Source organism: Scyliorhinus torazame, chromosome 1, assembly GCF_047496885.1.
Source record: "Scyliorhinus torazame isolate Kashiwa2021f chromosome 1, sScyTor2.1, whole genome shotgun sequence".
Taxonomy (NCBI): domain Eukaryota; kingdom Metazoa; phylum Chordata; class Chondrichthyes; order Carcharhiniformes; family Scyliorhinidae; genus Scyliorhinus; species Scyliorhinus torazame.
Window position 1 is genome coordinate 334,935,867 of NC_092707.1, and position 13,605 is coordinate 334,949,471.

General features: G+C 40.7%; 1 protein-coding gene across 3 annotated transcripts in view; it reads left to right on the forward strand.

Moving 5' to 3' along the window:
- Positions 1 to 13,605, forward strand: part of kctd3 (potassium channel tetramerization domain containing 3) — a 109,302-nt gene that overhangs the window by 71,032 nt on the left and 24,665 nt on the right. For 2 of the 3 annotated variants that reach the window (XM_072509126.1, XM_072509145.1), the window contains exons 10-17: positions 504 to 557; positions 2,295 to 2,410; positions 6,581 to 6,668; positions 7,320 to 7,436; positions 8,063 to 8,233; positions 10,044 to 10,199; positions 11,885 to 11,981; positions 12,089 to 12,273. In XM_072509126.1, the coding sequence (XP_072365227.1) occupies positions 504 to 557; positions 2,295 to 2,410; positions 6,581 to 6,668; positions 7,320 to 7,436; positions 8,063 to 8,233; positions 10,044 to 10,199; positions 11,885 to 11,981; positions 12,089 to 12,273 (984 nt within the window). The remainder of the gene's footprint in view (positions 1 to 503; positions 558 to 2,294; positions 2,411 to 6,580; positions 6,669 to 7,319; positions 7,437 to 8,062; positions 8,234 to 10,043; positions 10,200 to 11,884; positions 11,982 to 12,088; positions 12,274 to 13,605) is intronic. The other variant, XM_072509135.1, reaches the window with a different exon arrangement.

Here is a 13,605-nt window from a genome sequence, read left to right on the forward strand (position 1 = left end):
CAGTGGTTAATAGCAAGTTTCTTGTACGAAAATCTATTACACATTGTTGGGAGTGCTGAGTGAAATCCATTAGTTAATTTTAGTTTTTATAGTCTATACTGAAACATCAAACTACACTGTAGTTACAGTGGTCGCAAAACCTAGAAATAGAGAGATTGCAGATCATAAGGATTTGTGAAACAGCCTTGCTGTATCTGACTGACATCAATGTTACTGGGTTAACTGGCGAACATACCATTGTAAAACATTTTTAACAGATTCTGATCTTTGAGGACTGAATCTCTAGTTTTATCATCTGCATTTCTTTCAAATGTTCTTCGTGCGTTTGCTCCAAACGGTGACCATTCCTGATTTGAGTAGTGTTTAAAATCTGATGCACTTTAATACCCTTTGCAAACAAATGTACCAGATCGATATAGATTGAGTAAAACTTTTAGAATTGTAACTCAGTTATATCCATGACAGTCACTTGAAGCGACCTTTGCATTGTGTTTTTATCACAGCAAGGATTGTATTTGAATTCTGCTTCATCTTGTGCCAGAGAAATTACTGGCATGGTAAGCATCCTTTTCTCAATATATGCACGTCTTGTTCTATTCTATGTAATTAGACATGAGGGAGGATGAGGGAAGATTGATCTTTAAAAAACCTGATGTTTCTGATACACACAATATTTGATTTTGTTGCATACACACACACTTTTGTTCTCTGAAGTTGAAATAATGACTGGAATTTTGCACCACATATAAGAAATGGGCTGCAGACACATTACACCAGACCCTTCTTTGTTTTAATAGCTGTCCTATGTCCTTCTGCAAGTGGCAGATGACAGACATACAGTTGACCCATCCAAATACAGGTTGGCATGTTTAATATTCAAATGACGGGAATATTATTGTCATCTGTATCATAGCACTGAATTTAAATGGCATCTTCTTGCTCTTTGCATCCAGCATTGTTATATGAGTGGTATATAAATGTTAAAAGCTCAGTGAGCCAATGTAGTCCATCTTGGGAAGATCTGTTGCACATAGTTAGGTTACAGTTTTGATCAGGTTAAAGTTTGCTTTTTAATTAACCGGCAGATCAGGGCCACTGGCCCCACCAAAGCCAGCTGAAGGCTAAGAAAACCACCATAATTTCTACCACATCAATGAAAAGCTGAATTCCATGGTAGCTGTAGGCCTAACTGAAAGCAAATTCCAGTATTAATTTTCTATAATGCTGGTAATTAATGGCTCTATTGAATTCACCAATGTTTGTGTTTACTTTGATATCCATCTAGCTTCCTGTAACAGTCCTTAGTTTGCTGAAATCCATCATCAATGCACGATTTTTAAATATGTGCCTCATCCAAGTTAATGCAGATGAAACAAGTCAGAAACTTCTGTAATCCTGCCAACCTTTCTAAATAGGGAATACTTTGCATAATGCAGTGGGACTTTGATGATAAAATGGTGCCACATTAAGAAGTGCAGGACCCTATAATCCAGCACTTCACTGAGAGCTTGAGCTCTTTCTGAATTGTGGTTGAGGGTACTTGGCACTAAGAGTTTGAAGGCCACTGTTATATGACGCAAAATTGAATGGGACCACTTTTACACAGTCAGTGTAAGAAATTTATGCGAACATCTTCCGAAACCGCAGGACATTACTCAAAGGAAATTGTGCCCGGTGACATATCGTATTTATTACCGTCTGTTGTCTGTGGTTTTGCACCTTCCATATTAAAAGGAAACACAATTCCCACACTGCTCCTTAGGGTACATGTGCCCCCCCCCAACCCTCCGTAACCCTCTGGACAGCATCCTGTCATTCTTCATGAAGTACTTTTTTTTCTGGCAGCTTTCAAGGCTGTTTAAACTAAACAGGAGAGACACTTCAAATACAGAAAGAGTTGACATGCTGTTGTGAATAATTTCAACTGAGTGTGTCCTCCCTCTGGAGTAATCTGCCCTCTTTGCATTCATTTTCTCTGTTCCCTTGTAACTGTACACATGAATTAAAAGAAATGTAGAATGGCTCATAAGACTGGTATTTACTTTTGGATCTGCTAGCGGTCCGGAGCTGTGTTGCGTGGTTCAAATGCACAGGCTGGTTGCTGTTCTTTGGTCTGCACATAGAAGTGCCAAACAAGACAGCAATCACAAGTGATTATCTGGACAGTAGTTCCACTTACTTTATATATTGAAGTAAAGTTAAAATGCTTGTTAACTGAAATGGGAAAGACTATCCATGAATAAGAAAATTGCTGTGAAATGTAGCAACAAACTTATCTGCTGTTTGTTTTGTAGGTGTATTTAGTCTTGGAGTTCCAGTGGATGCACTCTTCTTTATTGGAAATCAGCTGGTCGCAACCAGTCACACTGGGAAAGTAGGAGTGTGGAATGCAGTTACCCAACACTGGCAGGTGAGCTATATACTTCAAAAAAATCTTGTAAACTTTAATTTGCTGTTTTTGATCCTATGTTGAAGGCATATAATAGAGTAAGATGACAATAGCTATTTTGCTGACTCCTCACATTCATAAGTTGTAAGGTGTTGAGTAAATTATTTTCAGTACCCAGGATCATTCATTTTATATATCTGCAGATTTAATATAAATCTAATCCAAAGGGATTCATGTGCACAAATGATTCTGAAGTCACCCACAAACACTCAATTCCTCCACCACTGACGAACAGTAGCAGCAGTGCTCTGAATTTTTCTGTTATGCTTGGCAAACTAGCAATTCAGTACGACTGTATCATACGAATATACGAAATAGGAGCAGAAGTAGGCCACTCTACCCATTGTGCCTGCTCTGCCATTCAGTAAGATCGTGGCTGATCTGTTTATGTTTTGAATTCCACATTCCCATTTAACATCGATAACCTTTGAATCTCTTGCCTATCACAAATCTATCTACCACGCCCTAAAGATATTCAATGACCCTACCTCCATCGTCTTCTGAGGCAGACAGTTCAGGAGTCTCTCAACCCTCCGAGAAATAAATTCTCATCTCTGTCCTAAAAGCATGACCTCCAATTTTAAAATAATGCCACCTGGTTCTGGAATCACCCACAATTCCTCCACCACCACTGCCGAGCAATAGCAGCAGTATGTACCATCTACAAGAGGCACTGCAGGAGCACAACCAGATTTGTGAGACAGCACCTTCCAAACCACTATCAAGGTAATTCAGCCCCTCAGTTAGATCAATGGTGGTCTGTGCTTCAATTTCATTTGCTTGCCTTTCATCCATATTGCTTGATACCTTTAACAAAAAAAGTAACAATCTCAGCCTTGAAATTTCAATGACATATGAAATAGGAGCAGAAGAAGGCCATTCAGACCCTCAGGCCTGCACTGACATTCAATAAGATCATGGCTGATCTGTTTGTTGAGTTTCACATTCCCCATCTTAATTTTCACTCTGGAATCCCTTATTTTAAAGAACTCAATTAGTTCACCGCTGAACCTTCTCAATGCAAGGCAATGCGATAATGTTATTGCAATGTGTACTCATCATTTAACACTGATATAATTCTGAGAGTCTGTGCTATACCGAGTTTAGGCCAATTTTCCTGAAGTTTGGTGCCCCAAGACTGAACGAGTGCTCCAGATGGGATCTGAACAGGAACTTGTCAACTGAAGCGCCATTTATTAATTTTTGAATTTGAGATAACACCCAGTATTCCATTCACCTTTTAAATTACTCTTTTTCTCCAAGGATGTGTGTACATGGACACCTAAATCCTGTTGCTCCTCCACAGCTCCTTGCCATGCACCACAAAGAAAGTATTCAGATTGTCTTTCTCAGATCAATAGTGGCCGACCCCCATACTTCCCCACATTGAACTCTACCTTTTTTGTTTTTCATAGCTTTCCTAGTCTGCTGGATTTCCACCTTTCTTTACATTTGTTTTTAACTTCTCTGTTGACTATGGTTGCTTAACCATTCAAGTAGGACCTGTGCTTTTTCGGGGTAATCTATCTCTTTTTTGGGATAATCTTATCTCTTTTGGGGGTAATCGATCCCCTAGTTGTCTATCATATCAAATACTTCCCACTGTTGGTGTGTAAATTACCCAGTAACTGTCCAGCCAGTTTACTGTGGACAGTTCCAGTATGATCCCTTCAAAGCTTCATCATTTAAATTTAAAGCATAGATTTGGTATGAGACACCCACTCCCCCTCTAACCTCCCCCCGCTAACCTATCAAATATAGTTGTATTACTGCGAGATGTTGCTTACAGTCAGATGGTTAACTAATTCTAGTGTGTTGCACATCACTAAATCCTATATGGTCTGTTTGCGCCTCAGTTTTAAAGCCATATTCTATTCCATGCTTCAGATGTGTGCATGTTATTAAGAGGACTGCAGACGACTCCTACCAAAATCTTCCATCCTTTCTGATGTACCCAAATATGCAGGAACTGGAGTTAGTAAAAGACAAAATTGTCCAACATATAGGAATTAGTCAAGCAAGCAAGGCTCTAGAGCAAATGCATCTTGACAGTCGAACATTTGTTTTCCACAAAACGTTTGCTCCTTGGGTTCTGTTCACCCAGGCACAGTTCTCTCTCAACATTGCAGTCCAGTCTTTGCATCTCAAAGCATTCCAATAATGCAGACAGGCACTCCTTGCACGATACAGTGCAGAGTTGTAGAACTGACAATAGTCACATCTTTCAAGCCAAGTTATTTTCGATCAGCCCAGTTGAATGATGGAAATTGTGCACTTGTCTTGTCAGTTTGCATGTGCAATTTGATTTTCCAATCTCCTGAGATAAATGTTCTGCTGGAAAAGAACCACCTTGAGGTCTCAATTCCAAACTAGAAAACAGTTCCTTGCAAAGTCCTGTATGACTAACCAAGAATTTCTGCTGAGATCTGTGGACCAGCCTACGTGGATAATGATAGATGTGCATGTCTCACCTCAGATACAGGCAGGCACACAAGTCTAATAATTCCTGACTTCTAGCTCCTAGAAAGTAAGAGGAATTCTACAGGAATTCCCATTCAACTAACGGCTGCTCCACTTTAAATAAAATGCCCTGATTCATGGGTGGCAATATGAGGAGCAGGAAACATGGAAAAACAAGTAAATTAAATTGAAATAAAACTAAAAAAAGATCTAAAATAAATTTCACCAAAGTGTTGGGGTCAAATTGAAAAAAATACTTGGCAGTTCTAGGCAGATACAGTTTCAAGAGAATCAGGAAGTTACTTACAATTACTCTGCTTTCTGAGAGAAGCTGTACATGATATCACATTGGTGCATGACTAAAATCTTAGTCCCATTGTTATGATATCTCCGTTTTGTTCAAGTGTTGTGTAAATTATGGGTTGTAAATAGTGTCTGCCTGCGGGCTCTAAATGTTCAATGTTAAAAAATTCTGCACACTCGGCATCTTCTAGTACAGGGTTTTTCGAACTGCAGGTCGCGAGCGTCGGGAAGGTCATGCGATCAGTCTCCGCGTTCACGATCACGGGAGAAGTGTCCCAATGGCCGCGACCGGCTTTTAAATGAGGATGCCAGCCGCAACCGTTTTTTGAAAGCGAATGCTACAGTCTTCCTGCCAGAAACAGCGGCAGAGAGCCAGGTCATGTGCGCCTGCACGTACACTGACATCACGCGTCCTGTGCGTCTATACTTTTGGTGCAAAATCACAGAGGAGGGATTCTTCCATTTTCTAACTGAGCAAGTAAGGCAACAGGACTGTGAAGAACTGAAGATGCATCGTTCTGTTATAAGGAAGAGTGATTATAAGGAAGAGAGGGCCAGAGGTGCAAACGAGCCAGGATTTCTCAACTGAATCTGCTGGAGAGAGCTGATCAGGAGAGTCCACAGCAGGAAAAGCAGTGTTGTGTGAGCTGTATAAAAAGCTTCAGGGCCTCTGGGAACAGTCAACTCAGAAAAAACTGAAATCTGGAACAAAGCAGTATAAACATGATTTCGTGAGGTATGGTGTTGTTAATTGTGCCAATGCAAATCGGGATGCAAAGCCCATGTGTGTTGTATGAAGGAAAGTACAGCAAATGAGAGTTTAAAACCCTCAAAATTTCAAAGTCATTTGAAGATTAAGCATGTTGAGTTCGAGGACAGTCAAAGGATGCAGCACAAACCTAAATCATCAGCTCAAGTCCTTAGCAGAAATGTAACATTGAATGACAAAGCAAGGCAGATTTTGAGGACCATGCAGGCTCCCCTGTCACATTAAAGGTAAGCAAAAATGATGTGTCCTGAAGGTCGGCCGGCGTGGGTTGCGAAGGTCGGCTGGTTGGTAAAAGTGGGTCCTGGGGGAAAAAAACGTTTGAAAAACTCTGCTGGAAGATATGAGTGCAGTACAAATTGACAAATTGCATTAGTGTGGACTGTTGTACATGATAAGTGAGAAGTGTGACTTTTTGTTTTTAATGTCTTTGTTTCCCTTGTTGACTTTCAAAACTGACATAATTTTCTTCATGTAATTGAGACTAATTATGTTGCATTACAATAATTTTCTTTTGGTTTTGAATGTTGTCTTCGGCAAGTTAAGATATAAATAATTGTGATATGATTCATGCTTCCTGAACATCCTTTTGAAATATACAGGTACAGGAGGTAGTTCCGATCACAAGCTGTGACACAGCAGGGACATTCCTTTTGCTGGGCTGTAACAATGGATCAATATATTATATTGGTAAGAGGTCTGTTGTAACTGTTTGAAATCTTTTGTTACTTACCTCCACTAATGGTTAGTTAACTGATGGAGTCAGGATTGTGAGACTACACAGATCCTTAATAATGGTGAACACTGGATGTGCACCATCACTGTCACATTCAGCATGAAAAAAATGAAAATCGCTTATTGTCACAAGTAGGCTTCAAATGAAGTTACTGTGAAAAGCCCCTAGTTGCCACATTCCCGCACCTGTTCGGGGAGGCTGGTACGGGAATTGAACCGTGCTGCTGGCCTGCCTTGGTCTGCTTTAAAAGCCAGCCCTTTAGCCCTGTGCTAAACCAGCCCCTGTATGATGAAAAATTGTAGACCATCTATTATCCGTTTATTTTCTTTATCCATTATTGGGACCCTCCTTTATGAATAATAGAGATCCCACTATAAGTGTCGCAGGCATTTGACGCTTGCCAAGAAAGGTGATGCTCCATCTGTGTTTAGATTCACCTCACCTTAGCTCTCATTCTTGCAGTTCCCTTTGGTGTATCTTATTACAAAATGTAAGCATAAAAGTGCTACATCTACTGCAAATTTGATGGATTTAATGTTTTATCTTTCATGTATGAATTACAGCACATTGGCTATTAATCATATTGATCCTATTCTGTATTGTAGATATGCAGAAATTCCCATTAAGGATGAAGGATAATGATCTTCTAGTGACTGAACTTTATCATGATCCATCAAACGATGCCATAACTGCATTAAGTGTGTACCTCACTCCAAAAACAAGTATGTGCATTGCCAATGACCCAATATGACAGTCTCTTAATTATATTAATCCATTGCAAACTTGTTCAACAGATTACTTGGTAAAATACCAGACAGTGCAGTGTAAGAGGCTCCAGTGGACAACCAGCTTCCAAGGGAATAAATGATGTGATAGAAACTGAAATGCTAATGTCAAGGAGAGGTTGTGGGGGGCAGATTTGGTTGTGGTACTCTGCTACAGTGAAGCCAGGTAAAACAATCTGACTAAGGTCCTATTTAAGCAGGAATTGGTAGTAGAAGTAAAACTGTTGCTCTTGCTATCCCCATGCCTTGGAAATCATCAGGATTCCTACTTCTGATCATTACTGGTGTTGGAAAATAGATGTGGATGTTGATAAAATAAGACTCACTGAGTTGTAATATCCTTAATACTAGAATAACTTTCCACTAGTCATTGCATAGGCTGGCATGAGTTGGCCAGGCAAGGTACTGATGCTGTACACCAACCCAAGCCAGGTGCCTCACAAGAAAAGCGAAAAGAAGAAACAGATTCTTCTGGCTGAACAGTTATCACACTTGGAGACTTTGGATACAATCAAAGTTTTAGCTAATACATGGTTAACAAATGTTTCTTGCTCCATTTATAGGTGTCAGTGGCAACTGGATTGAGATTGCATATGGAACCAGTTCTGGTGCAGTGCGTGTAATAGTCCAACATCCTGAAACTGTAGGATCAGGTCCCCAGCTCTTCCAGACCTTCACAGTTCACCGCAGCCCAGTGACTAAAATCATGTTGTCTGAAAAATATCTAGTGTCTGGTAAGTTTCTGAATATTGTTTGGATTTCAAGTGACTTGCGTTTTTAATAGTGTGTGCATTAATTTCTTCCCAATTAAATTTTACAGCCTTCCTTATTTTATATATAACTTAGTGTGTTTGTGGTGTCTGTTTTAAGCCTTTTTTTAGTTGTCAGTTATTCTCTGTTATAAATAACCTGACAGGAAGACAAGTTAAGGAATGCAATTACATAGAAATTAGAAAGGTGAGAAGTCTGATGAAGGTAATATTGGAAATTATAGAAATGGAGTAGAACTCTTTTAGTTGGACTAACCCCTCCCATGCAGATTTTCACTATACCTATCAATGTATTCTCTTTTCAGAAATGCATCTATCTAATTGTCTTTTGAATCAGTTGATGTTGTCCACTTAATTAGTCTTTTCTGGTAACTTTATTCCACCACTCTATTCACCTTCAAAAGAAAGGTCAATTTCACTCATCGTTCTTTTGTTAATTTTAACCCTGTGTTTGAATCCTTCACCTAAATTATGTGATTTGGATCAGTGTTGTCAGTGATCTTCATAATCTACAGCTTCAATTGAACTACTAGGGTGCCCATTCTTTCAGTGAAAACAATCTGGGTTCTCTTAACCTTTTCTCACAACAGAAATTCCTAATACCCAGAATCATCATTATTCCTAACCATTCCTGAGCACAAGCTGACGTGATTGGAAGAGCACACACTATTCCAGATGGGATCTGATCAATGCCTTATAAAACTTGACCAATACAGTATTTGGTTTGTATTTTTATCCTTGCACATCATATACAGGTTGCTCTCCAAGTCACTCACCATCCTGACTTGGAAACATAGCACTGTTCCTTCACTGTCGCTGGGTTAAAATCCTTGAATTCCCTCCCAGACAGCATTATGGGTGTACCTACACCTCTGGGACTGAAACGGTTCAAGAAGGCAGCTCACCACCACCTCTGAAGGGCAACTAGGGATGGGCAATAAATACTGGCCTAGTCAGTGATGCCCACGTCCGGTAAAAATGATGGTTGCATGATTTGATTGCTGTGCTGTATATGAAGGGACCTGATGCTTTAATTCAATAAATGTTTGCTAAGTGCATTCCTGATAACAACCTTGTACAGTGAAACCTGTGCTTTCAATTTTATGAATGATTAGGGTTCAGCTGAGCTTCATACCCCAAATCCAAAGAATATTGCCAGTGCAAGTCTTTAACAAGAGCTGCAGCGTTTTCGTTTGTTTTACAATGGTCTAGTAGATATGAATTGTGTCACGTGTAGATTTCCTGATTATTATACCCAAAGCTGATTTCTATTTGATTTGTGAGAGTTTCGTTGATCCACCTTTCATAATACATATCTATTGAGCTATTGCTTGAGCTACCTGTCTTTTCACTTATACACAGGTGAAAATTATATACAGTAACATAATGAATGGTTTCTGAGTCTAAGCTAGGGAGAAGGATTGCTCAGTTTGTTATTTGCCATGAGTTGATAAGATTTCTTCTGGTTTGTACTTATAGTACATTTTAGAAAACCCTATCTTACACGAAATATTGACCAGAAGCAGTCTTCGTGTAGATATGAGTTGGTGCATGTATTTTCTTCGATAATTGGGACTATTCTGTTTAACTGCTAATGGAAAGAGTATGAAAGGGAATACTGTTTTGTTCTTGTACTGGCGGTGTTAACATTGGCAAATACTCTATATTTCTCTATTTCTAAATATTTATCGAAAAAATCTATGATTTTTGCTTTCCTCATTTACTTCTGAATGTTGCATTTGAACTGATATGATTAACAGCCTTTGTCCTACAGTGTGCGCCGATAATAATCATGTGAGAACTTGGACAGTCACTCGTTTCAGAGGAATGATCTCTACACAGCCAGGCTCCACTCCACTGGCTTCATTCAAAATACTTTCATTAGAGGAGACAGAGAGCCATGGAAGTTATGCAGCTGGAAATGACATTGGTAAATATTAGGGTTTCAGAGATAAAGCTATTGATGTTAAAATAATTAGAAAATACAGCAGAAGTTAAATCAAAGCAAGTTACTGTGGGTGCTGGAATCTGAAATAGAAAATGCCAGATAATCTTAGCACGTCTGACAGCATCTGTGTAGAGAAGGGAGCTAACGTTTTGAGTCTGGATGACTCTTTGTCAAAGCAGGAGTTAAATGTTGTTCAGAGGTGCAAATTTCTAACTTTGATACCTCCATATTCATTTCTTCCTCCCACCTTTTTGCCTTGCTTTACAACATTGAAACTCTGTTTCCACCAGAGACTAGGAATTAATGTGTTTAGAAAGATTAGTTTCTCTGCCTAATCATTACTAAATGATCATAAAGATTGAGCATTCAAACTCAGTTTTTAGTAGATGTGGATCTATAAAAGTTGCTGTAGTTTCAATTTTTATCATTTCTTTCTGAAAAGCCTCAAGGTTGGGAGGTATAACAAAGAGAAATGCCAGATGAATGGCTTGTTGGGACAGTGTAAAGATGGCCTAATTTTCCACTTGATTTGTGATATGGAGTAGAATCCCTACAGTGCAGAAGGAGGCCGTTCGGCACATCATGTCTGCACCGACCCCCTGAAAAAGCACCCTTTCTAGGCCCATTCCCCTGTCCTATCCCATAACCCCACCTAATCAACACGCCTTTGGACCCAAAGGGGCAATTTTAGCATGACCAATCCACCAAACTTGCACATCTTTGAACTGTGGGAGGGAACTGAAGTACCCGGAGGAAACCCATGCAGATGGAGAGGATGTGCAAACTCCACACAGTCAACCAAGGCCATAATTGAACTTTGGTCCCTGGCGCTGTGAAACAACAGTGCAAAACACTCTGCCACCATGCCTCCCCATACATAATTCATTCCTTTTTGTATTTGGAAACCAATGCATAGAATCATAGAATTTAAAGTTCAGAAGGAGGCCATTCGGCCCATCGAGTCTGCACTGGCCCTTGGAAAAAGCACCCTACACAAGCCCACACCTCCATCTTATCCCCCTAACCCAGTAACCCCACCCAACCTTTTTGGACACCTAAGGGCAATTTGGAATGGCCAATCCACCTAACCTGCACATCTTTGGTCTGTGGGAGTAAACCGGAGCACCCGGATGAATCCCACGTAGACACTGGGAGAACGCGCAGACTCCGCATAGTCAGTGACCCAAGCCGGGAATCGAACCTGGGACCCGAGAGCTGTGAAGCAACTGTGCTAGCCACTGTGCTACCATGCTGCCCTACGTGTTTAATATATTCGAAAGAAGGAATCTCAGAATTGCTTAAACTGTTGTAAATTGGGTAGAAAAGATAAATCCAGAACATTGCTTCAAGCTGCAAGGTGAATCCTGATGAGCGAAGGAGGTGCTTCCACGAGTTCAAGTTCATAAAATACGAATATACAAAGTAACTTTGGAACAGATAATTGTGCAAATGCCTTGCATTTAAGAATATGTTGGATGCAGTGACTTAGATCAAAATAGCATCCCTTATTTGCTTTTTTCTTGTAAGCTTTGACTGATGAAAATGACATGGTTATTTTCAGGCTGCATGAATTAAACTGTTGAACATCAAACTAAACTATTAAGAGATGACTTTGTGTATTGGTTGATTACTACTTTGAATATTCCATGTATTATTGTGATTTTTAGGACCATTTGGGGAGAGGGATGATCAACAAGTTTTCATCCAGAAAGTTGTTCCAGTCACTAACAAGCTGTTTGTTCGTTTGTCCTCCACAGGGAAAAGGTAAAGCATTAGCAAGTTTAACGTTACTTTTCCTGCAACTTCAGGAATTATTCTTATACGATGTTTAACATTTAATTACAATAGAAATCCTGCTGTTTTGATTCTAGGATTTGTGAGATCCAGGCAGTAGACTGCATGACAATAACTGCATTTACTGTGAGGGAATGTGAAGGTTCTAGCCGGATGGGTTCTCGACCAAGGAGGTACCTCTTCACAGGCCATGGAAATGGAAGCATTCAGATGTGGGACCTGACGACTGCTATGGACATGGTGAACAAAGGGGAAGAGAGAGGTAAGATGATTTTTTTTTCTGGTTCAGAGAGGCATTGTCCACCTTTTTGGTATTTTTACTAAAGGTAGCTGCTGAGATCAGGACCCTTTTGTTTAAATTTCTATTGGATGTAACAGCAGTAATGCCCTTTGCTTCTTTCATCTGTAAAACCATTCAGTAAATGTCTTAAACACAAGGAGGTGAAAAACTGAACGAGAAAAAATTATATTACCAAATATTTACCATGCTGTTTGAAGACGGTATTAAGAATATGTAGAATGTGGTTATTTTGTATCTGAACCAAGCGTAGCATTTGTTTTTTAATAAATGTTTTATTAAAGCTTTTCCAACCAACATTTTTGCATAACAAAGATAGAAGTACAAATAAAAATAAACAAGAATTATTGAACAGAACAAGGTGGGTGTTGTCTTCATATAAAACTTACATTATATCAACAGTTTCCCCCCCCCCCACCTGAGTGCGCCACCCCCCCCCCCCCCCCCCAGGATGCTGCTGTTGCTGGCAATTACTGCTCCCCTAGAAAGTCAAGGAAAGGTTACCACCGTCGGGAGAACCCCATCAAGGACCCTCTCAAGGCGAACCCCGCCATATCGCTATCCCAGGTCTCCACACTCGGGGGTTTCAAGTCCCTCCACATTAACAAGATCCGTCTCCGGGCTACCAGGGAGGCAAAGGCCAGTACTTCGGCCTCTTTCGCTTCCTGCACTCCCGGATCCTCCTAAACCCCTAATATCGCCACTGTTGAACTCGCCTTCACCCGAGTGTCCAAAATCCTAGACATCACCCTCGCAAACCCCTGGCAGAATTCATTAAGCGCCGGGCATGCTCAAAACATATGGGCATGGTTCGTCGGACTCCCTGCACATCTCGGGCACCTGTCCTCCATCCCAAAAAACGTACTCATTCTTGCCGCCGTTATATGCGCCCGATGCACCACCTTAAACTGAATTAAGCTGAGCCTGGCACATGATGAGGAGGAGTTCACCCTGCCCAGGGCGTCGGCCCACAGGCCCTCATCCAGCTCCTCACCCAGCTCCTCCTCCCACTTGCCCTTCAATTCCTCCACCTCCTGCAGCTCCTGATATATGTCCGACACCTTCCCCTCCCCTACCCAGATGCCAGATACCACTCTGTCCTGGATCCTACGCGGGGGCAGCAGCGGAAATGTTCCCACCTGTTTTCTGAGACAGTCCCGAACCTGGAGATACCTGAATGCATTCCTCGGGGGCAGGCCGAACTTCTCCTCCAGCGCCTGCATGCTGGGGAAAGTCCCGTCTATAAACAGGTCCCCCATCCTCCTAATACCTGCCCTATACCAGCCTTGGAACCCC